We start from the raw sequence: 27,665 nt of genomic DNA on the forward strand, positions 1-27,665 counted from the left end.
TTATTTATTTTTCCTCAAAGAAAAAACAAAAACAAAAAAAAAACACCACAACTTATTTCCAAACTATTACTGGAAGCAGTCACAGGTTCTGAGGCTTTTAACAAGGGGAAAAAAAAAAAAAGAACAAAAAGCTGTTTTGCTAACATGAGTAATGCTTCTCAGTGTTTCTCAGCATTCATAATGAAGCCAAGCTACTGATTCTTTCTCCATCTAGAAAAGAGTAATTTTCACTGAAGAAGTGCAGGGAACAGCACTTCAACAAACAGCAATTAATCAACATCACTGTAACATGCTCTTGCTTTTCTGCTCACCTCCAAAATCCCCCTCCTTCACCTTCTTTCATCACTACATCCCTGTTCTCCAGCTGATGCACAACCCCTTGGGGCTGCATTTCTTGGGCATGGTCACAGACATAAGGAGGAGACAGTAAGGAGGGAGAGGGCTGAGACGTAGACTCAGGCCCTTGCTAGAACCACTCAGGCAGTGTGCAGGCAACCCCACCTCGCTGGTGGTACCAAGAGCCTCAGGAACATGCTCACCACTACAAGCTCTTGCCTTTTGTTGGGGAAGGAGTGCTGAGATGTTATCAGAACAAAGGCTATCTGCTTGGGCACTCAAATTTGAAAACTGTTTTTGAAGGCTTCAGCCCGAGTGATTTAGCCAAGAGTAACAAGCCTGTGGCATAGTCAAGACTGGAGTTTCTGATTCCCAGTCTCTCATGTCTATTTTTAGTTCTGAAATCAGATAAACAATAAAAATCAAAAGCAACCAGAGAACCTGCTGAAAAATAGCAGTTGCGTACTTTTGGCTTTCTTCCACAAGTAGCTAGGCTTTAAGTAACAATAACAAAAACAATAACAAAAAAGACAGAGAAAATAACTCTCTAAATTAACTGTTTTTACAGGCTCCTTATTTTGCTGGTTAGGAAAACTTTAGATTTTTACATCATGCTCCCAAGCAGTTCCTGTCTATCCAAAGGCAGGTACCGTGTTTCTTTTCGGATGCCTCATCTCTCTTGATGTACCTATGCTTGTTTTTGAGAAGCAGTAAGGGTATCCGCCTCCATGTACACTATTTTAACCCATTTTAACCCATAGCAGCATGATGAAAACTTTTTAGTTTCTAGTAAATTACAATAAAGACTAAGCAGAATAACTTGAGATTGATCAAACTGGATGTTTGACCTTTTTATTCTGAACTTTAGACAGCAATTGATAATCCCAGTGCCCTCAGTTATAAGACCACCTTTGGGTGACCAAGAACCAGCTTTTAGTAGTTCAAAGATAAGTGTTTACCTCGGAAGAGATTAAAAAAATGACATTTTTATTGTCTAACTTGTGTAGGCATTACAAGAAAGTTTATTCCTGGGAAACAAACTGGTCCAAAGCAATGATACAATGAACAAACAAAGATTTGCCAAATTTTGATGGAAAATATTCGTACATATCTACTTAGGTTAGTCTATTTTAGCATGTATCCTGTGAAAAAAAAATAGAATGTGATTTTTTTTTTAATTTTTTTTAACGTATCATGATGCATCAGGATGTATCAGGAAGCTTAATTTTGGCATTCTTTAATTTTTTGAATGTTTGTTGAGGGAGAGGATGAACAAGATTGAGTGAATCTTTTGATCTTATTTATAGTTTAGAAGTGCCCAGAGTGCACTAAAAACACACCAGGATGCAAACATTTATTTTAAACTCTCTTGCTTTAAAGACTTTACAGAGCACCCAGAAATGGCTGATTGCCTCTTTTATTGCAGAATCACAGTAGCATCTGTAGAGAGGCTAGAACAGGGCTATAACGAGTCACCTTGAAACTGGACAATAGCACAGATTTCATCATAGAAAAAAAAAAAAAACAAAAAAAACTGAGAGACATGTTTTATGGCTTTCATGAGAATCTGAAGTAGCCCAGAGCCAGTATTTTTATAGGCTCTAGTGTCTTTCAGATTTGACCTACAAGCTCCATAAGAAGCAAAGTTATTTAAAATTATTTGATTTTTAAACAATGTCCATGAATTATAACTTTGCCACAAGCAGTGACAAAGTGACAAGCAGTACAGTTTACACTGTCATTGCTCAATATTTTGCAGAATGTGACAACTTGCCATTTTAATACCAGCATCTGAGTCCATACATTAAAACTAAACCTTATAGTGAAAAATAAACAACCACAAGCTGTGGAAGTGATTAATTAATTACAGCAATTTCCCAGAAATCAGAATAATATACATTGAGTAACTCTTTTCAAAATTTTAAATAAGTATTTTGGAACAGGTAAACTTTAGCTGCTACAATTATATGTATGGGTACTGTAAAATTAAAATTTAAGACGTATCTTTTAAGGAAAGAAACAATTGAACGTTACAGAAATGAGGACAACAGAGGTGTAGCAAGACTCTTTCGAAAGGATTCCTCCCTCATGCATTTTTAGGACTTTTGAATAAGCCTTTGGTATTCTCTTTGTTCAGAACATTTTTTCTGTACAGTTCTGCCAGAGGGTTCAGACTCCAGGGACTCAGCGTTTCCATACAGGTCTGTAGGATTCTTTCCCACGAAAGACATTTGAAGAAACTGATCTCCAGCAAGACCAACAAATTTGCTGTCTTTGAACAAAGGTGTTTCTCGAGGCCAGGCACAGTTTGCTGACCTACTTTGGACAAGGATTTATTCTGACATCCCAGGCTACAGCCTGCCCCCTCTGACGCTGCCAGGATAGCTCGAAGCTCAGCTGCCGATGGGGCTGTGATTAATTTGATTGTCACCAGCACAGCTCTGAACGTAAGGCTTGCTCAGGAGGCACATAAAAGGAAACTCAGTGCAGTCACTTGGGCTTTGCTGCTAAGAGAGCAAGGAAAGCAGACAAACAAATGCCAACGCTATTTAAGACTTGAGCCAGCTGACGACAAGGCCAGCCCCTCCAGCGCAGCAGGGTTCTTTGCACTGGTCTTCTGTCACTGGGGGGATATGGCCTGGTACAGCCCACCTGGGGATAGTATACAGTTCGTCCTTCAGTGGGTGTGACACCACCATATCTTAGCCATAGTGCAAAGAAGACAGTAGGATCACCAGGAGTATGTCATGGAGGTGTCCTCCTGCCCCACGAACCTAACAGCTGGCTATTTCAAACTACTTCGACTATTTATACTGGTAGACTCCACAAAGGTGCACTGCAGAGCCACGTAACAAAACCAGCATGATGAAAAGTGGAAGTTTTCAGACTGTGGTGAGCTATACTCTGTGCACATCAGACATACCCTGTGATCTAGGCCAAAAATAAATAAATCTCTGGGGGTCAAATGGTCAGCCACAGTCAACTGGAAGTAATTTCCGTTACAAGCTGCGGAGGTCTGCAGGTGAAATTATGTGAGACTGCAACTACTTGGAGGCAACTGCAATGACAGTAAAAGAGAGCCCACTATAATTTGCAATGTCTGATACAGGTCTTTATGATAGTGAATCACAGGACCTGATTCTTATCATCTTGCACTTTCTGTCAACGTGTCAAGCCTCTTCAAAGAGATTATGCAATGTTGCAAAGTCATCTTCTCACCTAATTTCCTACTACTGTTTATTCTTGTTTTGCACATCACTGCTCAAACTGGAATGCGATGGAAATACTTTCCCATCATTTTGTGCATTCCAACTTTGCAGCACAAAACTGCTTGTCCAAAGACACAGCTTAAGGAGATATGCTGGGGGTAAGATGAAGTTTCAAGACCCTGTACTGAGGAACAAATGACTCCTAAAACCATGGCAGTCCAAATCCCAAGATGATATATGTGCAGTAAAAGCTCCACTTAGAGAACAACCAAACATTATCCATGTTTTACCTAAAGCTGAAAAAAATAGTTGAGTAGTGAAGTGTTCAGGGTAAAATGTTCTCCAGTGGCACCTACTTGCAGTGCTCATCTGAGTAAAGGTGCAAATCCAGCTGTTCAGGTAAAACTTGGTCTGTGGCAGAGTTTTATGCCAGAGGCTGTGTTCAAGATTACAAAATAAATAAATAAATAAATAAATAAATAAATAAATAAATAAATAAATAAATAAGGGGGGGGGGTTGAGGATAGTGCAAGAGCCTTGGAAAATTACTACAGATTAGAAATGCTTATAACAAAGATATCATAAATATTTTTTAACATGGATTATTTCAGCCAAAGTGAAAAAAGAAGAAAAAAAAGATTAAAAAAAAAAAAAAAGATAAAAATGGAGGAATAAGATCATGCTTTAATAAAATACATGAAAAATACCTGAAAGTAGGAGATATGATTAGACTAGTCTAATCTAGTCTAATTCGTTGAGGGGGGGGGGTATATTCATTTGAAGTGTAGAAACGTATATGTCTCTATGATAGAATTAGTCGATACCATTTACATTTTTTTCCTGTATCTCTGAATGAGGATTGTCTGCAGTTGTGAAGGATGAGTTGCTTGTGTACCTTACTGGTTCAGATGAGAAATTGGCTTCCTCTTCAAATTTGAAGGAAAAAATATAATGCTGCTCTTGGCAAGTTACTGTCATAAATCAAAAATTATTTTCCAATTAGAGTTTTTCAAGGTTCTTTTCACTGGAAATCTTGGGTTTCTCAATAAGTAATTGTTATGCAAACAATGATGTTTTGAACAAAGACTCTAACAGTGCTGGGCAAGTACTCCAACTCTTATTCATTCTATTAAACAGAATTTAGAATTTATACAAGATCCATCTCCCCTGGCTGGCACAGTTTCCTTACTACAAATTAATTTCCTGCCAAAAATGGTTTCCTTTTATCTGATGATCCAAAGCAGTTCCTTTGATAGAACAGTAAAAGAATTTAATCATTTATTTATTAAACTAACCCACAATTTGGAAGAGGAAGAAGAAGTAAGCAACTGGTTTCTTGCAAGTGTTCGAAGATGAAGTACATCATTATGATAACCAGATACTTGGAGTTTGCTCAAGTTAATACCATTTAAACATTAAGATCTAATTAAATCTTCTAATTTTATAAAAATTTTTTGGCTGATTTCCCAAAAGCATGTAAGGCTCCTATGGAAAACCAGGTAGTGGGAATCCTTCCAAATTTTTTTCTTACTGCAATAACATTTTGGGAACACAAACCTAGCTGGCAGAAGATATTCACAGCTCAAAGTCGTGGTCAGTGTCCAGTAATACATAACCATAAATATGATAATAGATTGAAGCTGAAAGGTGTGCGTTACCTCTCAGATTTTATTTATTTATGAATGTGGTGCTATGTTTGTGTTCTGTCAAGTAGAGTTTGGTAGTGACACAACATGGACTCTCTCCAAAACTTGAATACCTCTTTAGCTCCAATAAAGTCTTACATTTTCCTCCAGTCTGGCATCCCCCACAAAACAGTTATTGAAAATGACCTGTCTCCAATTAACATGTTGCTCTGAATCATAGTCTCACAGTAAGAACCCAATGAGCTTAGCTTTTATAGAGCTGAAGCCATTCTGCAGCCAACACTGAGATTTGGCAAATAAAACATGGGCAATGATGGCTAAGGGTGGAATTTAGGTTTTCACATTACTGCCCTCTCCTTTAACACTGGAATCAAAGACCAGAAACAGAACTCTGTAAGTGGGCTGCTAATTCCCAGAACATTGATAAGGGTGCTGTGATCCAAACTAATCACTTGCATAGTGATCCATTGGTTATGAGACATGTAAAATACGTCATAACTAAGCCAAAGCTTTGTTTCTAACTCTGCTTTGTTTTCCAGATTAAGCTCTTGTTTCTTTTCTGCATGTTCTATAATCTATTATTGTACTGTACCTGTTAATGATTTTTACATCTTGTGTATTTTCTCAGCCTACTAAGTTGTTTTTCAAACATGGTGTAAACTTCCAAAGCAACTAGAAGCTCAGGTCTGCATAGAGAGATGTAAGCAAACGGAACACAGTTTGAAAGAGAAGGTAGGATATTTATATATCCTAGTACCACACAAAAGGACATATAAGGTTCATGGACTTATTACGTTGGGCATAAAAAAAAAAAAAAGAGGTCTACTTCTTGCTATATTTTCAACAGATGAGAATCACAGAGAAACGGAGCAGATACTTAATTAAACTATTTCCTTTTTTACGTCATTTTCAGTTCCTAACCTCCTTCTGCATCTATCTTTACTGCATAATAATATAATCCTCTTCCTCCCATGGACTTCTTCCTTTCTGGCACACTAAATCCATTTCATGCATGCTCCACCCCATGGTATCTTTCTCATTCTTTTCTCAGTACAGTTAAGCTAATGAGGCTTGGTTTAAGAAGTTTCACTGTGCTTCATGGAATGATCAGTTTCACAGGCAGGGTCCTATCTTCACCTATAGGCACTTGCTCACGATCAGGTTAAGTGCTCATGTATACATGAGTTCCTACAGCGTGGGTAACAGCCATTCTAAACACTCACAGGCAGGTTTCTGCTGTCTGGTAAATATTCCTATGTTTGAAAACTCTAACATTACAGCAAAAATTGCCAGATCACGTAAAATGAAATTGCTCTTATTATGATTAATCTAAGTTATCTGCACGTTTGGTGTTAAAATAAAAGTTGAATCATTTAGCCCAGCCTCAAAAGATTTCCTGCAATACTGGCACACCATTGCTTTGTGGAAAGTTTACAGAGCCATTATTTTCTTGGTATGTTTCTAAATGCATTGCAAAACAAAAATACTCCACAAATCACCCTCCTCCAGCATGTTCTCCACAAAGCCAATTCACCTGAAGTGCTCAAATTGCTGTCAATAGGAAGTGATGATGCTGTACTGCAAAACTCCAAGGAACTATAAGCAGATAAGAGCTTCTTTAGTGGGAACAGGCAATAGAGGAACTGTAGTAGCAGTCTGTAATAATTGTCACTTCTGATCACCATGGGAACAAAACAGAGGGCTACTTTGCAGAAAACAGATCTGTAGTGACTCACCAACTGCTTAGGAAGCATGATTATTGAGAATCACTAGACTTGTGTGGGTGAAAGAGAACAATATGCTAGTGAGTTACTAAAAAAACTAATGCCATTTCAACCATAACCTGATACAGCACAGACTCCTTTGCTAGAGATGTAGGATGAAATCAAGTAAATTAGTACTTCGTGTTTGCGTCCATTAGAGACAAACTTCAACTTTACGTTCTTCTGCAGCTTCAGCCTTGTGTTGACTCTGTTATGAGAGGATTTCACTCCTAGTGAATAAATCCTAACTGAGTTCTATGTAATGTTTTACACTGGGTTTTACCAGGTTGTCTGCAACCCTCTTAGTGATGGATCTAATGCTTGAGCAACACAGAAGTTTAAAGCCATGCCACATCCTCTGAACTACACTGCAACATGGATGGCACACACAGGATGGACAGCATCTCCACCTGGACCACCCAGATACTGAGAAGCTGAGTCCTTACAGCTAAGCCCCGGGTTCTGCATTAAGAAAAAACCAAAATAAATAAACTGTCTCATCAGTGTAATTCAAAGGAACAGATGTCTTCTAGGTGGAATAGTTTGCACAACAAGACCAAAATTTCCATCCAGTAAGAATCTGAACTGTTTTTAAGCTAATCACAAACTAGTTTCAATCCTATGCTTTAGTGGCATAGAATTTTTCAAGATTCAATTGTCTGAGCTGAGCTATGTGACTTCAAGCATAATATTTCCGAGCTGTCAAATAATCCCAAACTGGAGCATATGAGATTGTAAAGCCTGAATCCACTGTCTTTGCTAAAGTATTTCCAGAGTGAAAAGATACTTTCTCAGCTTTGGCTGGAGAAAGAGTGACAACTGCAAAGGAAATAGTATCACAGCCCCAACATTTAAATGTCCCTTCTTAACAAATGGCAATTCAAGACACTTTGACAAAAAACAAAGTATATTCCTCAATAATAGCTCTGCCATTCAATGGCTTCTTGTGTTCTGTTTGCATTCTCACATTGAACCATCACTGAGTGCCTAAATATCTTCCAAGGATGCCATCAAATACACAGCTGTCAGCTGGCATATAGGGTTTCTTTTATGTTCCTCCTCCTAACAGAAATATCCATAGATCGTACGTTTTGAAAGAGTTTACTCATTTCTCCATGAAATGTCATGTGCTCTTATTAGTAAAGGCTTAAGAAATGCTAGAGGCTCACCATAGAGGAATTTTGATGAACAGAAAATCAGTTCCCTAAGTGGAGTTTGGCCAAGACAGAATACATTGTCTTGTCATACAGTTTCTACAACTCCAGGTCCTTGAGAAAACAAAAGACAAGAGCCTGGAAATTTAAGACAAGGCCATGGCCCTAGCTCTTCAGTTTGATGAGTACAGCCCTGCATGGCATAAATTAATGCATATCTATTGCAGAGGCTTCAGCCCATGATACTGAAACACTTGACAGTTGATCAGTAAGTTTTTGAGATGAAAAGATGCAGAGGAACAAAAATATTAAGAAAGAAACCACCATACCTCCCACACATTCAGGGGATGAATCATTAAGAAGCCAATTCTGTAATTTGCTCCTCATTTCTCTGCAACTCTGCACAGGAAAAATTAGGTGATGATGTAAAACAAGAAAAAGTACTTTGCAACTGTCCCAACACCAACTCCTAGGAGCTATTCATTAAAGATCACCACTTACTTTCCTCAGCCCACACATGGGGTTCAGATGTCAACAGTAGAACAAGTGCTATTTGAATTTAGCCCAGTCCCTCTTTTTGATGATTCTTCCCAGCAAGCAAAGGATAGAAGTGGACATAACTGGGGAGATTAGTAGTGTCTATCATCATCATTTTGAGCACTAGCTGAACTATGATGTATCTATCTTAGGACAACTGCTTTTTCGTGTTTTGCTTTTTCTTTTGGGAAAGGCAAACATGGTTAGGTCAGACATGGGCCTTACTGATTTCTGCTAAATAAATTTGTGCTGTTCAAACCATTTGTGGAACATGTAATGTGGAAACTATATCCTTATGCTATCGTAAGCAGGTGGGAAGCAAACCTACGTGTTTATTACCCAGTGCTATTTGAGTTCTCATTAATTTGGCTTGTAAGAACAAGAGTCTTCAAGTGTAATTTACAGACATTCATTCATACTGAGATATTTAATCTTCAAGTTAATTTCATCTTGGTTCTAGGTTGAACGGGTCAAGTATGAGCTGCGTATTTGTCTTTCGGAGCTGGAGACTTGAAAGTGTTGATAGGCAAGAAGCAGTGTTCTGGAGAACAGCAGTAAATATTGCCACAAACACTTAAAAAGAGGGCAAGCATGGAGTACTTTTAAGTACTTCTTTTTACAGACCTCACACCATATAAACTACCACATATTTTAAAGCTAGATGTGCAAGATACTGGAAATCACAGCCATTTGTTGTTTGTCTTAATAGATACTGGTGAAATGGGCAGGAATTTTAGGGTTCTCAGTGTTTCACTGCTTTATGTCTAAATTTTGCTTTTTCTTTTAATTTTAAGAGTGGTCACTGATCTACTGTAAAACATGAATATGGATTTTTTTTTAAGTGTATAACATCATGGCCTATTAAAAAGTTTGACTAAAGAATTACGTAAAATGCTTTAACAGTTTAAATACTTGTTCAGCTATATGGAAATGTACAATCTGTTTTATGTTTAGTGAGGAACCTGCAGTTGTTATAAATGTAACAAATTTTAAAGTGTCCCATCCATTACTTAATACAACAATTTGCTGAAGTAATAACCACACTCATTCTGTTACAATTTTCCATATTTGAGATGCTAGGAGATAAGTCAGGAACACAAAACTCAAATAGAGATCAAAACTCCCCTACATTTCAAGAGGACACCACACTGGAGTTTAGTTCAGTTATCTCTGACAATACCATCACTTCATCCTTATGCAAGGAAATGTTTCTGTAATATCACATAGAACGGAAGACAACATAATAGTTTGTTTCATTAGTATTTTTTTCCACGTAATGCTTTATAAAAGAGATAAAGCTGAAGAAAATAAAAACAGACATACATATTATGATGAAATACACTGTCCTTATTTAAATAAATTTCCTTGAGCATTATCTTTTTAAAAGGTGAAAATTAAACACTAATATTAATTTCACTGTATAAAAGTGATGGTAGCAATTATAAAGAGCCCAATGGTCTTACACTTATTTCATTCTAAAGTTTTCACAGCAAAAATAGTAAAATTTGCAATATTACCAAAAAGATGCAAACCTGTCAAATATATTACTCTGAAGTAAATTAACAATAAATTTATAGGAACCTACCATAGGAACTATTAAGTGGACAGGAGTAATGATTTTCTATATAAAATCTATCAAAAATTGCTGGAGAAAATATACGAAGCGTAGCTGATAGCTGATGAAATCTGCAATATGGCCACAGAGAAATAAGTTGCAGATCATCAAAGTTAGCTCTTGTGCAGAAACATCCACCATGAGTTCCTTAATTTCATTTTCACTGGAGAACAGCAGGAGGTTTCCATAATGCAACCATCATAGCAAACTGATTCAATGTTGTACTTTAAGCTTTACCCGTAGTTGGAACTTGCAACAGTTTAGATTTTTTGGTGCTCTGATCTGTTTTGCTCTCTGGAAGGCTATGTAAATATAAAAATCTTCAGCAGAAAGACAACTCTCGCTAAAGCACTGGCAAATGGTCTTTGCAGAAGACTGCTAAAAAAAAAAAAAAAAGAAAAAGAAAAAGAAAAAGGGATGAACAGATTTAACTGAACTGGTAAAGCTATACAGTAACTCTATACATAAAGCATGAAATAGGTTTGTGGTAGAAGCTGATATTTGTGGCATATGCCCTCCAGACACACAAGCACATAAACTCTTGGAGTTCACAAGCCCCTTTGCAGGTTTAAAGGTGTTCATCTGTGCAAAGCTTTTGCAGCCTGAATCAGCAGCCACTCCCTGATCTTACAGCAATGAAGCCAAAATGCACTTTCAACTATTTTGAATAGAAAGAAAGAAAAAAAAAGTCAAGAGATCAATTCCACCCAACCTCAGGCATTCAATTAAAGCACCTAAACAATTAATTCAGACTCCAGTCATCGACCATGAATGGAAAGCTTCAACCCCAAGAAAGTGCCTCGGCCTTGCTCAGATCAAGGGTGTCAATGTTCCCAGCTCAGACATCTCAGCTGGGTTACTGAAATTACGTGTGATGACCAACTGCATGTCTCCCTGTATATGAATGCTCCTAGCAGAGCCCAGGGAGCTTTCACCATTCCCATGACTAAAAGCAACAAGTATAGCCATGTTCTGCTCTGCTGGCCCTGCATCCAGCACCGAGACCAGCCAGAACTGCTTCTGGTTCTTCATCTAAATTAGGAAACGTTTTTTCTTTCTATGGAAAGCGTTGGCAGCTTTATAATTCCCCCTCCCTACCAGCTAAACACTTGCCAATGTTTGTTCAGTTCACATTCTGAATGGAAGATTAGATTGTTTTGTTTTTCTTCAGGCACGAAGAAAAGAAAAAAAAACTTCTTTTAATTAATTAGTTGAAACTTTTATTCAGAAATAGAGCCTATCAATTTTCCCTGTCTTGTCGTAGCCAGCAGAGAATGGAGCACTACAGATTCTCTCATAACTGGAAGAAAGCTCCAGTGTGTGACTTTGTGGGTGCCTCTCTTTGTTCATCAGAGTGGCCCCAAAATGGAGTATTCTGACTGCAAACTCTTTATTCTTGGGAAAAGTTTTGTCTCGGTACTGCTGCAGGACCAGCTGTGGTGTGGTTGAAGGTGAGCACAAGGACATCTGATTTTTATTCATTCCCAAATGAGGTTATATGGGGCTCCCTTGCTTCACACTTCTCATCGAGAAGGTGACTTTACCCACTGTCTGATTTCTGTCTGCAGCACTGACACCCTGGTTTGGCCTTCAGAAGAGTTACGTTGCCGCTGAGAACGCCACCAGGCGATTCCCAGACCACCCCATATCTCAGGGAGTATCACCACCTGGTTTCTTTCCAACTAATACATCCCAAAGACATAATGTTAATTAAGCCATACCATACCTCCAGCTGTTTGGATCTTGCTGTGTTTATTTCCTTCTAATCTTAATCAGAAAACAAAAGGTAAAGATGGTTAAAACATTGTAACAGATAACCAATTTAGAACATGGTTTAACAAAGCATGCGACAGAGGTACTACTGTTCCAAAGACAAATACTATTATTATGGTAACTAGTGTTATTTTTCTTCATTTTTTTGTTTTGCAGCACATTTTGGAAGCTCCAGTCAGTGACTTAGCTCTGTGGTGTACGTAAGTGACAGCAGCATTTTGTTGTATTAAATCTGAAAAATATTACACGATTTCATAAATATGTTTATGACTTGTCTTTAAGTACCTATAAAATGAATGTTTTTCCCACTGTTTAAAAACATAACATGGAAAAGAAACAGTTTGCACTGGGTTTCGTATAAGAACAGAAATAAACCTGAAAGCAAGCACTTACTAACTGTTATTACTGGAATTCACCTCAATGCAAGTAAACACCTTCAAATCTAAAAATACTGCCAAGGCCCTGCAAGTGCATGTATCATAACCTCTTAATCCTAACAAGGTTTTGTTTTCTTTGAATTCTCACACCACTCAGAGCATGAAGAAGCTGTTCAGAAGACAATGTACTACTCTGGCAGCATCTGCTCTATGATCCTTCGACAAAAGTAGGTATGTTAGAACTTAAATAAATGGGAGCAATCACTTTGACGATTATAAATAGCCTCACAGCCTCAAGAGGGACCAAGGCTGGTTGGTCTGTCTGAAGTAATCATTGATTTTTAAAGGATAAATACATCTTGCTAGATAAAATTAAACTGAGAAAGCAGGAGAAATACAATACACAACCTTCCGATACCTTTCGGTGCAGCTTTCGTCTGACTGGAAACCATGGCAGCCGCATCTGATGGCAGACCAACATACACACCACCGTAGTTCCTGATTTGAGGGAAAAAAATTAAGAAACAACACAGCTTAATTGGAACACTTCTTCCTATAACATCAGTGTCACGCAATGACATTACAAAAACCATGCACGGTCAGAGAGGATGCACCTCTGCACAAGCATCTTTAGAAGAGCCCTCCTTTCCCACAGCTATGGGGGGAAAAAAACTCCTGAGGCTGGCTGTTACTTACAAGTGGGACCTAAGGCTGTGAAATGAGTATTTCATTCAAGTTCCCATTATTTTTCATTAAATTCCACCCGTCTTGTGACAATAAACCCCACCTGCACAGTTTTTCCTAGACACCAATTCCAGCAGACAGTCAGTCTGATAGCAGTGCCCCAATACTGAGACCGCTGAAGCAAGTCTCTTCAGACAATGCACACCAATTAAACAACACTTCCACCTCTCCTCATTAATAAACAGGATCTGCATCTCCCTCCTTAGAGCCACATGTGGAGAAGACTGTTAGTAGAAAGAAACATAATAGTATTTGGTATTTTCATGGCCCAACCTTCTCCCTCTCATACCCTTACAGAGTGTACTTTCTGGCTCTAAGACCTGTATGAAAAGCAGGGACTGACACAAGGCGGTGGAAAATGGGGGACTTAAAAATTTCTGCCATGCCTGGAGGTAGCTGCTCTGACCCATTAAGGAATAAACGAATCACATCCCTGGGGATCTGAGTTGATTTCTTGTGTGTTTGATGATGGAGTCACACTTCCTTCAATTTCTAGCCCAGCGGAGAACTCCCACAGGTGCTAATGCCATCTGTGGCAGGGCCGGTGGGAAGGCAGAGGTCACTGGACATTATGGACCAGATCACCTACAACTGTGAGATAATGTGTTCGTCTTATTGCAAAGCTCCCTCCCCCAGCACACTAACAGGGTGGAGCACTATCATCTATTTTGGGGTTCTACCTGAGATTTCCTACTCTTTTCTTTGCTCTGATAACATTGGTGGGGCTTAGGAGGAAAAGAAGGATGTACAGCCAGCAGCAAAACTTAGTGCAATCAATTCCAAATTAAGCCAGTACAGGACCTACCTCCTTTTGTCATCATCTGATACAGATTCTTCTGCTCTGTAACACCAAAAGATATAGAGCACATTAGCATACAGCTTCTTTCAGATATTCTGTCACCATCTGGGTAGATTCAGGGGCAAAGGAAGAAGGGGATTATTAGTGATCCCAGTTTAATTCAGATCATCCACATTTCAATAAAGCACTCACAAAGGAAAAAAAAAATAGTGACAATTTTCCAATCTATTGTATGGAAGAAAGAAAAGGATTGAGAACAGATGCAGCTTACTTCCCACAGCCCCCTCCAGTGATGCCTGAAAGTAGGCTTGGGAGCTGAAAGCTGGTAGATTAGCATCTTTCCTGAGTGAAAGGATGTTGTTCCCAACATTGTTCCACGTATAACAGGAACATAAAGGCTCCATGCATAACAGAAACAAGCCTTGGCTGTTCTTCCACCAATAGAGGACTGGAAGGGACTGGCCATCCATGCTGGCATGGGAATGAGGATGAAGAAAGAGAAACTTTCACAGCAGCTGTGCCAAAATGTGCTACAGAACCTCTATGTTAAGTGAGGTACTGCTACTACTGAAGTCAGAGTTGTTTGCAAATCAAACAACTGTTACTAATCCTTCGTAATGGACTTCTCTTCTACCCTTAGATTAAAATGAATAGGGAGTCACTAAGGTTTGACTTCCCCTGCTTGAAATACTGTCCAGTGTAGCTGAACCAGCACAGGGCATAAAGTAGTCAGCACTGATATGAAGGCACATGTGGTAAAAAGATAAAAATGGTATTGTTACTACCCATGGGTATAGTGCCTGTGCTGTGCTCTCGGTCTGTGCCCCAGCATCAGCCTTCACCCAAACCACCCACCCGCCTTTGATTAAATATTTGGACTTTGAGCTCTGCTGCATGAATGGCTGGGTATGGATCAGGGCAGCTGCTGCTCTTTAGCTTGACTTGCAACCTATCAACCTAGCAATAAAAATAGAGGCAAAGCAACTTGAGTGCTGTCAAATCCACGGACATCCTGCACTCCTTCCCTACAGCGGGGGGTAATGGTGACACCTGCCCAACCTTACCACAGCTGCGGCCGCAGCAGGGGAAGGCTGCAAACAGGGAAGGGAGCACCATGACACAAGGAGGGCTCTGCTGTGCAAATGCTCGTGCATGGGTTGTTCACCTGGATACTGTCACCTGGATATCCCCAGCTAGGGACCAATTGCCTGAACTATGTGGGCAATGAAAAGATGCTCCCCACCATCAGCTGAGCCATGAATTTCTGGTTTGCTCCCCATGCAACAAAACTGAGAGCTGGCCTTTACCCAGCCTTAGGGTTAAATCTATACTGTAGCTGTGAAAGGTTTTTCTGAACTATGACATTGAACAATAACGTATGACATTTCTTATAGTAATTTATTTGTTCTGAAAGGTACGTGTGCCTACTGTTTAATAATCGGGACTGTATGCCATTACTGACCCCCGAAGTCAAGGGGGCTTTTCTGACCCCTGAAGTCAAGGGGGCTTTTGCCCAAAGTGTCGAGAGCTGGCAGCAAGACACAACCTTAAATGCAGGGAGATGGCTCTTAGACCTCAGTCAGCACTCTCCTGGGCAGATAGCAAGCACCTTAAAAATACTGCTACAAATTGGAGATAATTTCACACATCTTCTTTCTAGGCAGTAGAACATTATAAACTATCCTTTATGCATCAGCACAGCAGATATGGTTTTACCAGTCCTTTAACAGCAGAGGTTTGCGGTAAATCTAAGAACACTGCGTTTTCCTAAAAGATATTCACACAGGGCATACCACTGCCTGGGGTGAGCCTCCTTGTCTGCTGTCTTTGCTTGTGTCTTATCACTCAAGAGGCACTGAGCAATAAACTCCTTATTCTCTGGTCTTCCTGCCACTCCTGTTTGGAGGAGCAAGTGCCACCTCAGAAGGCATTGCCCATCCCCTCTGCCACCATGTGGCCTCAGTCACTCAGCCATCTTGTATGCAGCAGGAGAGAAAAAATGTACAGACCCCTTTCCTTGAGGGCTGCGAAGATGCTTTATCCTAGTATGGGCCAGTTGCAGCAGAAGAAATAGAAAAGAATGTGTATATCAATGGGTAGGAATGAGATGTATATTTTTAGTAAAAAAAATAATAAAAAAATGACAGCACTTTAAGAAAGGGACCTTGGGTGACAGAAGATCACAAACAATCATTTCTGTTGAACCAAGCAAACATGTCACAGGATTGATTTTCTCATACAACTGGAAACATTTTCTATAATCCAGATTAACCATTATCCAGAGAAAAGAATCCTTTAAAAGCACTGACAACTTCATGAACAGTTCAAAGCCACTAAAATGGAGTTGTAAGAATAATAATCAATATTGTCCAACAGGAAATTAATGTCAATGTTTAAAAAAAGCCTCTACTAGGCAACAGGACTATTTTGTTCTGTTCTAGCAGTGTTCTGTAACGGGGCATCACTGGGCCATTACTGTCATTCTCTCACCAAAACAAATTATCCAGGTCTATCATTAGGCAGGCTAGGTTTTTTTTAAACATTTTGCTTTCCTCCTTTCCTCTTAATAGCTACAAATCAAAGTCTAATTTTACAATCCCTTTTCCCTTAAATGCTCAATAGCAAATAGTCTGGGATTGAGCAGGCCACAGCTCTTGGGCTGAGTTACGACTGGGTGCAATCGGTCGTATTGCTGCTGGGAGAGAAGGAGGGAACAGAGAGGAGGAATGTGGAAGCGTGAGAGGAAAAGAACAAAAAATTCTGGTGGTGACGTTGAAGGAAGAAGCCATTTTCCATCTTTCTGAGGACTCATTTCTAAGTAGCAGGGGAAAGAGAGCTGCTCCAATGTATACATTACACATTTTTGTGCATCTCTTGCCTTCACACACTGTGGTCTGTAGTTTAAGGCACCATTTCAAGAAGTGCCCACTGATTTCACATGTTCAAATTTCGAGGTGCCAGCTGAGGCAGATGGACCACTGCTGCTTCTGTGCTCACACTTCATGAACAGAGGTGGCCCCGGGGAGCTGCACTGCAACGGTGACACTTGACTGTGTGGAAATGAGAATGGAAGGAAGATCCTTTGGTTTGGGCAGTGCTCTGATCGCCACGTCTCCCAGACTCACGGAGGATGCAGGAGTTCAGCACAACCTCTCTTTCTCTCTCCCACGACCTGTCCCTCTAATGAGTCTCTAGTTTCCTCTTATCTTAGGGAAGAAAGCACAAAATATAAATTTTAAATATCTCTCTTTGCATCAAAGAGCCTCCACTTACAGTGTTCTCCAGGAACAGCAAGCTATGATAAGCCTTTCTGCCCCAGGAATGGATGGCAAAAGGAACTAAACAGGCTGGACCAGACAGCCTGATGCGCTTTGCACTGATCTGCTGCAGTGTCACTGCATCTGCTCTCAGATGCCGTTGACATCTACTGCAAAGGAACTGAGATCACATTTTTCAGCAGGTGGCGTAGGTGGAGTCCTGTAGCTGGTAGGCAGATTTAACAGCAAATCCCTATAACAGCATCTATTTTCGGCTAGAAGAAATGTTTCTTTTGGTAAGGATTTGTCTGTCCCAGGAGGGTTCCAGTCACCCTCTTAAGTCTGAAAAATATTCTTAGTTCTCCAGCTGTCAGTTTTTACATCCAACAGTCCTATGCCCATTTGATGGCAAAAAAGCTGCCATTTTTCACATAATCTTTTAAATATCAAATGACAGGCATTCACATTAATTCACTCCATCCACATTTTTCTTATCTCAGTTTTTATGACTTTGTTCGTGTTGAACTCTGGCATTATACAGGCTCCTTCTAGCAGTACTCAGTAGTCCCGCCAGAAATAATTCATTAAACTTTGCACAAGCAACAGATTTCGTCACCTTAGTTTCACAGTCTTTCTTGGGACCAAGGGACTGTCATTTGTATTTGATGGATTTCTTCCCAATATTTTGAAACAGTTTTGAATTGTGTCCTTTCCTTCCTACTGCTATTAATCTTCTTCTGAACCCAGGCACATTCTGAATACAATAGGCATTGCATTAGTCTGTAGTACATACTTTACCCCTCTTATATCCAAACTTTCCCAGTTACCACAGTGTACTTGTTTTAGTATGTCAGTTGGCTGAAGCTGGGTGACAGGTTTTTGAGGGCTGGAGTATACAGGAAGAGATCACATTCCCAGATCATACGCCCTTTTTGTCGTTGCGCAGACCTCAACCTCAGAGCACTTTGCATAGGAAGACCGTACCACCGTTGCCAGTTTACTAGTGGAGCAACTCAAGTCTCAGAGGGCAAAAAAGCTTCTCTGTGGTTACCTGGGAGGGCTCTGAGCAGGATCCAGTCCTCCCTCAATCCACCTGGCTCCTGGAGTTGCAATGAATCGCCATCAGGAAACAAGAAATCCTTTGAATTAAAATAACTGGATCCTGTACTGAAGAGTATGATGCAAGTGAGCATACGATCGCTTTTCTCAACCACAGCCAATATGACTAAAATAGCTTTTTTCTGGTATTTTACTTCCTTTGAAAAAATCTGCTGCTAAATATTAGGATGATTGATCTAGGGCTTTTCTGGTCATCGCTGCTGTTTCTCCCTCATTAGAAACACAGATCTGTTAATGTCTGACTAGAAGGCTCAATCATGCTATTACTCACACGGGTTGTTCGGCTGGCTCCACTGTACTTATCAGAATGAGTAACGGTTCCGGGACTGACCCCTTCCCCTTGTTGAAGTCTGCACTAGTAATTAGTTTTTTCGATGCTATCTTGATACTTTTCTGAAACATGACAGAGGATCTATCGCTAATAAGTAGTATTTTCCCAGCATAAGGCTTGAAGTCCCAGCCCTACAAGCATTTCTGCACACAAAAACACAGATCTACACGTGCTGACACATTCAGGCACAGAAACATGCCTACTACATTCTTAATTGAACGGTGCTTGTGATTTTGAAGTTTAAAATTACCAAAGAGCAAAGAAACAAATGCAGTTCTAAGTCAGTCACTTAAATTATCTCAATTGCCTGGACAATATAAGACGACCCTAATATAAATTGAAAATGGTGGTTTTGTTTATCTAAGAGTACTGAGGGCATGGGTGCTGCAGGCTATATCAAGAGGAGGTTCCTCATAAGCTTGCCTTCTGTAATTTATTTATTGTCTGAGACTGTAAATCCAGAAAACAGATTACATGGGTAATAGATCTCAAGAGTATCTGTGACAACAGGACTCATCCGCCAAGCAAGACCTGTCTTTAGTTCTCAGCCACGCTCTGTAATAGCAAGGACAAGCCTGTTGTTACGCTCTTCTCTCCCCACATTTATCTGACTTGACAGCCCTTATTTCTGCTCCAGGTTTCTTCCGACTAATTAAGAGTAGTTGTTTTAAATGAAGTAAATAAAACTGAAGAACATCCTTATTGCATAATATGAAAATATTTACCCGGTCCCTAAGGCTCAAACTCTAGTGGCAAATAACAATTATATGAAAAAGAAGGCAAGACCTCGGGATGACTTCTTTAATGTTTCCTTTGATAGGGAAATAGATTTATAGCTGAATAAAGCTGCTCCTGCAAATTTTTGCATCAGCAAATGAAAAATGGGTTGACAAAGGCTGATCTTTTGTTGCTGTTTTTCTGTAAACCAGAAGTTGGTGAGAGGCAGCAGGACAACAGAGGTTCAGGCCTTCCACGTTTGGAGAAAAACAGGATGGGTAGGGCTGCCCACTGCTCCTCAACATCAAAGATAAGGGACAGAAAAAGGAGCTGATAGATATTATCTTCAATGTGGAAAAGGTAAGGGTCATAACCTTCACTAGCTAAAGATCTCATCTGCAGCTAAAAAAGGAAGGTCGGTGTTTTCTAAAGGAAGTCTGGATGGATTACCAGGTCTCTGGCAAAGAGGGGAGTTTTGCTTGAGTGGCTCATTAAATCTCTCACAGGGCATGGTGGAAATTTATGTGGTCACTTCATACAATAGCATGCCCTTTGGAGAAAGCTGTACTGGTATATGACAGGGAAGAATAGTCTGAAGTAAACATGACCACCTCTGGAAGACAACTCTCTCAACAGAGGCTAAGAAAAGAGATTTCTGCTAGAGAAATAAAAGGGGAAGGAATCTGCAGAATAATAAACAAGACGTGAGGTTGTTTTGAGGAGATGGAAGCTGTCACTAAAGACAATAAGCATCTGGTGCTGTTGATTGCATATCAGGAGCCAGATGAATCATTACAATGACTAAATCCAGTATAAGGCTAGTAGGACTGAAGATAAGTCCATGGTTACATGTTTGAAAAGGTAGCGCAAGTACTTACACATCTTTAGTAGTCCCTGCGGCACCTAGAATGGAAAAAAAAAGTGTATGTTTACAAGATAATGGCATAATCCTGAAACAAACTGATAGTACAGTAAACGTTTTTCTGCCTTTCTGTCCTAAACAACTTCTTTACATGTGCTGTAAAAGAGGCAGATATAGCAACAGGCATCTTCTATTGTCAGAGAACAGATTTCTCATGATTATCTAGTTTATCCTTAATGATTATCTGTATTAGCCCTTAAGTCTGTCATACTTACACCTGGGCCAGATTCTCAGAGGGTGAAATGATGGTGCAGTGGACTAGTGCCCAGCTGCAGTCACTCAGGATGAGAGCAACATAACATTCATCTTCCTGATTTTTTTTATGCTTCACTTTGCTCAGTCCTCTGGTGGTTTTGTCTGTTACAAACTGGCCGCAGCTAACCAAGCAGTTACTCCCAAATGCCTGTTAATTTTGTGCACATGCCATTTGATCCAGTTGTAGATTTGGCACTACGTGTGTAAACGCTGCTCCATTCTTCTTGTCAGATAAACAATGTTTTATAAAACAACTAGACAGAAATAATATAAACATTGGGACACCATCCATCCAAAGCCCCAGACATCTAAATAGATCAACCACCCCTTAATTCATCTTGCTATTTAACAAAAAAAGCAAAAAGACAAAAGCTACATCTAGGCTGCCTGATTTCAGTGATTGATTTTTTGGTGACTCAGATGCTTCTTGCTGGGAGAGGAACATGCACTCAAGTACGAACTCCTTCCTGTTCCTCCCAAGTTATTAATGACACGTTGCTATTGCTGGTATGTCGTTCAGCTGAGTAACCAGCAAATTATCCCTTCTATTAATTACACAGGCTAGGGTAGACAGAGAACCTTTCACTTCTCTTCTTCCCTTTCCTCTCAGTATTTAGGTGGAAGAGACTATCCGAGCTCACTCTGAAGAAACCACAGTTGCCAATCTAGAAGATTTTTATGGGTTTAGAGGTATTTTTTTTTCCAGCCATGGCGTTTCATTTCTTGGAAAACTTTATTTTTGCTGCTGAAAAATATCCTTGAAGAGCAAACATCCTTCATTGCACTCTGATGTATGAGAGTATGCCTTCCCTGACCTGATTTTAAACCCAGGGAGGAAGAGACAGTCCTGCAAGGCCTTTCAGCAGTACCTACCTGAATGGACAGCTTGAATTGCAGGAAACTTCTCTTTATAGCTAACTCTTGAGCATAATTTCATTCCCGGTTCCTATTACTTGACCATCCCTCCTTTTCCCAGCAACAACAGACTCATCTTGTATGACCATACACATTTCTTTTGTTGGCATTGATTCCAGAGTCAGCAAAATCTCAGTAGAGCTATATGTATCAAAGGTACTCTTCATTAAGCTGGAAGCACTATGCATGATAAGCTCAGGCCTGAGCTCTCACACTTCATTCTACCAGACAGCCTTCTGAGAATTTTTGGCTCTAGAAGCACATCTACATGGTACTATCTGTAAACCCTCCAAATTAATTGTGACCAGATGGGCAGTTTGCATTGCAAACCTCAATCTCAGCTGAGGTGGGAAGATGTCTTCTGCTACCCAGACTAGTTCGTTCAGAGTTAGCTCAGCTATGTATCTTCAGGGCACCACCCTGGGCATCCAGACAGAGCCCAGCCATCAGCAGCAGCTCACATGTTGAAAAGTCTAGACCCATTGCTATAGCTAGCAGGATTTATTTTTTTTTCAGAAGAAACCATTCTTGTGTTCTGCATCAGAACCACAACTTTCTCATTTTCTCACCTCAACCTAAGCTCACTACAAACAAACCCGATTTCTCCAAAAAGGTTCAGAGCCCTTTGTGAAGCCTCTGCTGAGCCTTTGTTGAGTCTGAGCCAGGGCTCTCAGCACTTTGGGTCTTGGTTTAAAAATTTTATAACACCTTCTGTGCAGGAAGTATACCAAAAGTGTTTGATAAGCAAACTGAAACCTTAACTGGGCGGAAAGAACTGCATGTCTACAGGACAGCTGCAATTCTGTATGGAGACAGTCAGGTTTCAGTCAACTGCCAAACACACTTCAATGCCATGCCCTTTTTTGATGCCATGCTCACGTTCAGTGCAGTACCCATGTGCTAAGTGTGCTGCCCACAGCAAACTGCAGTACTCTGCACAGGAACAAGCTCTGGACACAGGGCTGCACTCATCCTAAGACATCTACCTGGCAGGCAGACCTTACGAGCATGCTGGGACAGGAGCTGTCTCTCAGACTGATCAGCTTGGTCTTCATGTAGAGCCACGTGGCTGTGAATGTGTTTGAGAACAGAGGTGTGCCCCTAGCACTCCCACTTTGCAGCACTCGTTTCCTTTGACATTAGGGGGGTGTACCACAGCAGAAATTCATTGCAACTTTTTGAAATGCACCTCACACAGAAACACAATGAACTAAGCATGATGAAAACAAAATCACTTTTTAAAAGATCATTTTATTGACTTGTTTCCTATTGTTTTTAAACGCACAAAGAATTAGGTTATCCTCACTACCATTGATGGGATTCCATCACGCTTTCAGTAGGGTTATTTCTCACTTTCACTAGCAAAAGTGAAACAAGAACTTAGTCAAAATTCAGTTGGGTTCCACTGAAGTATCTGATATAGATAGACCTGAAAGTGGTTCCAGTTCACAAAGCCGTTTTCTTGCTGGAAGTGCTATGTGCTTGGGAATGAACATTAACTCAGCCCATAACTATCTCTACGTAAAAACTAATAAGATTTCTTCATTAGGGAGAATACCCCTTACATACAGCTTTTTATTTTGTAATGGATCCAATAACATCACAGTTTATACAGACTTGTGTTTGTTTTTAAAGTCCAGCCCACTCACCCTCACTGCTGTTACTTCACTGATATGTTTCTCTAACTCTTCCATGTTTAGTAACCAAGACATTATTTTATAGCTTCTCAAGTTCCTCCTGCCAGAAGTTCAGCAAAAGTACCTTGCTTACTATCAGTTCCCAAACAGTGCATAGCTATTTCACAGCTGCAAAACTTAGTGCTCTTGTAGTCATGATGTTATAAAAATACAACTTGAAAAAGCCTTTTTTGAAAGGCTATTCATTTTTCCAACTACATCAGTTTGGTCTAAAAAAAGGTAGCACTTGACCCCACAAACCTTGTCTAATAGACTACTGCTGGTTTGGGCCCCCCAAGGCTGTTTTTGCAACGTGGCTAATGGGTAAGCTCTAAGTAGAGGCAATAGCAGTGAAGAGAGCTGAACCCTCTCTGGTATCCTGCTGGGAAGACTTGGAACCTGAGGAATTGCAACAGGCACCACATTTCTTCCCTGGCAGAACACTAAATGATATAGCTGAACTCTGTAGACTGCCTAGCCTTATTCCACCCACTTCTCTAGGAACTTCCCAAGCCTGTCTAATCACAGATATAGACTGGGGGTAGCCAGAATAATAACAAATAAAGAAGTACTGAGTTGACCCCTCTGCTTATACATCTACCAGTAAGACCATGGGTGCATTTTAGCACTTCACAGCTGCAGGAAGAGGAGGAGGAATGCAGCCTGCAGAATAAACGAGGCACATTCAGACATTCATCACTCTCAACACGAGTGATTACAGGAGAAAAACATTTTGTCTAGAATGTTGGAGCTGGGATCCCTCACAAAACATAACGTTAAAACAGTCACAAAAGAAGAAGGACAAATACATATCATCGCAAAGCATCTTCCATTCAGTGAGAGGGGGTCTGCACTTTCAAAACAAAAGCAGCTTGTTACTTGTATCCCTGCAGAATTTCAGTAATTGCAGGACAAATGCAAAAATGTTTGAGAGAAACTGATAGTCACAAAGTATGTTGCTCTATACTGAGGCATGCATCATGACCAAATGTGGAAGACAAAAAAAAAATAAATCAGAAAAACAGAAGAAGGATGAGAGGCAACCACTTACATGAATAAAAACATGGATGCAAAAAATGCCAACATCTAGCTTTAGAGCAGACTATGAATGATTTTCCTATTAATTTCTAATCAACATTTTCATACAATATTTTCTTGCAAATACTCCAAATGGTAATAAGAATCAAATTTAAAAAAAAATAAAATTACATGTACACGTATACAACACAAGGTTACATATGAGTTTTCTATTGTTTTTTCCCTTCTCATTGGCTCTAAAAACCACAAACATGGAACCAAATCCTAACTTCAATGGAGTTATGCTAGATCTAACTCAGTGTAACTGAGAGTAGAATTAAATCAATGTACCTGAAATCAATTACTTCAACTCATCAGTTGGCAATTTGGTACACAGACATGACCTGATCAAACATTAATTTCAAAAATTGCTTTAAATAGAATGGCAGAGGGGTTTCCTGGGTATTCCACCAATCTGAAGTTAGTAAGTCTGTATAAACTTGGTGTGAAAGTTCTCCTTCATTGTAATTTGGCAGTATTTTAAGCTTCCCACAGAGTAACAGCTTGTCTGTATATTTAAATCAAGGCTAGACTGCCAGCCTCCACTGAGTACCATAATTTAAGGCGCTGTCATTGCTACTACAATTGATATAGAAAGAAGGAGGCAGTTAAAAAATTGTTAGTGAAGCAACACTAGAATGAAGGGAAATGCCTTAGCCCAGAAAAGAAGGAAATTAATGTGTAAGGGCATGGGTTTTTTTTAAAGACCAAAAAAGAAGAGCTCCTTTGGAGTTTCTGAAACATCAGGAAATAACATGAAAGAAGGATATATGAGACAACAAAACATCAGGAAAATAGCAATTTGCTAACAAAATTGTTATGTGCTAATAAAAACTTTAATGGGATTTTTTCAAATAAATGTAATCCATAGCTAACATTTAAAACAGCTGGTGGTTATAAGAAGGATATGTTTGCATCAGTTTGCTCAGATAACACAAGTCACCGTTTCTCAGCTGAGGAGCCTTTAGGCCTCAAATCCTTTTGTCTGATGCTCTGGAAGGAAAAGCTGGGCTCTGTCAATTATATTGGTATTCTGGAGTGCTGCACCACAGACAGAAATGCTATTCTAGATCATGTCTATTAGTTTAGGTCTTGCAGACCATAGGGCTGATAGCTCCTCTGATGTCAGTCCAGCCATGCAACAGAAGATAATATCATTAGCTGAACTATCATTATATACGTGTCTGTTTAGGAAAAATCTCGTCAGGCTAAAACAGAAATTTTACCAGAGGAAGAAAATGGGGAGTAGCATAACCCATGTCTACTCTGTTCTGTGAAGTATGCTATAATATTATCCTTAGTCATATAATATGACAGTGTTACAGGTTAATTATATGTTATGCACCTCCAGCTTTGACATTACTGACTGTAGAATAGTCATAACTTCACCATTGAAGACGTAGTCATGCTGTGCAAGCCACAAAACTAATTTGTATTCATGCTGTACTCATGTCTTTTGGTAAGACGTTGAGAACTAGACTTTTCTTAAAAGCTCTAGAATTTGGATTAAAAATGATACATCTTCTCCTTCCCCTACATAAAATTACTTTAGTTTTACAGACACGCTATGTAAGGACTGCTAAACTGAAGAAAAAATTAACTAGTAGATGGTGAACTTAATTCTACTACCAGATGTTGGTGACCGTAACACCACAGACTGCGTAGCCATTCCTGACTTACCCTGGTGAAACTGGGAGCAGACCTGGACCTCTCAGACCTATACTTGCTTTGGAAAGGTCTATCAGTGTAACAGTAAAAATTACAGTATACTGAATGTGGATTTTACACGGCATTGTTATTTTAGCCTATGCTAAACTACTGGAGACCTATGGACTATTTCTAAAGAGTATGCGAGAGGTTGCCATGAAATACAAGCTGAAGTATTTTGTGAGTAACAGCACAGGCAAGAAAAATTACCAAAGGGGCTGTACTTTCACTGAAAATCTTTTAAGAAGCCAACACCTGTTGAAAATAGCTGCCTTTAAAGCAACTGTAGACATGTTTATTTAAACCAACAAACTTTTAGCTCAGAGTAACTCACTAAACACCACCACGGTCAGAGTTAGCCTATTCAGCATTCACCTGTTGGTGCCCTGTTAGGAGCGTTATGCGGTGGCCAGGCCAACGGTGCCGGAGATGCTATCACAAAGTGACTAATAACCAGCCCCAAATGAGTATTTTCCTCTGAGCTGCTCTGACAGTTGATCTGGTGCTTTTACCCAGCAAACAAATGCGGGATGTGAACAAGGATCATCCCTGCTATGAAGCTACAGTGGACGAGCTGGGAAACAACTTCCAGTCATGGCAATGCAGGAACCAACTAGCAGGAGAGAAGTAACACGTTTGCAAACGTGACAGCCCTGACAAGAGTGCTGGAAGGTCATGCCTCAAGAGAGGCTTCCGATACATACATGATACCTCATTTATAAGCATTTAACAGCAACCAAGTAAACAATAACAGCAGAAAAGCCTCCCTCTGTGAGCACAAAGTGCGGGGTTCAGGGAGAACAGCAGCACACCACACAAGCCTACAACTTGCAGGAGTCACTGCCGCTCACGCTCAGAGACGTGTCGGTGCCACACATCGGCCCTACCATCACCCAAGGCACACCACAGCTCTGTCAGAGCAAGTCAACGCGGCAAGAGGCTGAGACCCAGCAGGTCTCCCTGGCCTGGCCGCTATTTGGCTGTGCATTGTCAGGAGGTTACGGATTTAATAAATACAGCTGAGAGACTTAAGGCAGGAATTTAATTAGGCAGCACTGTTTGCCAGGTGCAGTCAGGATGAAAAACGAGTTATAAATGCTCGTATTTGTAATTATACGGCGTATGCCCACTATTATTTCCATACATTTTCCCTTCTGCGGGGGCAGGACGAAGAGCCGCGCCGCCTGCCCAGCTCTCCCCTCCCTTTTAGACGGGGGGGAAGGAGCGGGGTCGACCGGAGGGCCCGGCCAGGGGCACCCACACCCCGACGGGCACAAAACCTCGGGCTCGCCACGTCCCCGGCCCCTCGGGCGGGCAAAGGGGGCACGAAACCACTTCCCAAGGGGCACAAGTGGCCTCACAGGGAACCAAAGGGGGACAGGGCTGGCAGCCCCGGACCCTCACGGTCGCGGCGCTGACCCTAAAACCCGCTGTGCCCTCGGCGGGGCACACCGCCCCCATCCCCGGGGGGAGGCGGATGGCGGCCGGCAGCGCAGGATGCTCCCGGCCGGGGCAGCCCCCACCCCACAGCCGGCTTGGGGGGCGCCTTCCCCGCCCGTCCCCGGCCCCCCGACCCCCGCGCCGCCCCCCTACCTCGCCCGCCCGCGCCGCCGGCCGTGGAGTTGCCGCAGCCCATGGGCGCCGCCCGGAGCGGAGCGGAGCGGAGCGGAGCGGTGCGGAGCTGAGCGGCGACGGGAGGCAGCCGGCGGCGGGCGGAGCCGGGGGGGAGATAAAGC

General features: G+C 40.8%; 1 protein-coding gene across 10 annotated transcripts; it reads right to left on the reverse strand.

Moving 5' to 3' along the window:
• Positions 1-1,335: 1,335 nt before the first annotated feature.
• Positions 1,336-27,665, reverse strand: LOC310888730 (overexpressed in colon carcinoma 1 protein homolog). Of its 10 annotated transcripts, XM_083815711.1 has the most exons (7): positions 27,523-27,665; positions 20,256-20,280; positions 18,262-18,377; positions 13,960-14,058; positions 12,829-12,908; positions 11,987-12,022; positions 1,336-10,638 (listed from the first exon to the last, which is right to left on the reverse strand). In XM_083815711.1, exons 1-7 carry the CDS (start codon positions 27,563-27,565, stop codon positions 10,474-10,476), a joined length of 564 nt encoding a protein of 187 aa, XP_083671837.1. In that variant the 5' UTR covers positions 27,566-27,665; the 3' UTR covers positions 1,336-10,473. The 10 variants fall into 10 exon arrangements, with proteins under 10 accessions (XP_083671837.1, XP_083671842.1, XP_083671840.1 ...); XM_083815716.1 differs by lacking the exon at positions 18,262-18,377 and having other exon boundaries at positions 13,960-13,995; XM_083815714.1 differs by lacking the exon at positions 18,262-18,377 and having other exon boundaries at positions 11,987-12,027; positions 12,819-12,908; positions 13,960-13,995.

This window comes from Anser anser, assembly GCF_964211835.1.
Source record: "Anser anser genome assembly, chromosome: 1".
Taxonomy (NCBI): Eukaryota; Metazoa; Chordata; class Aves; order Anseriformes; family Anatidae; genus Anser; species Anser anser.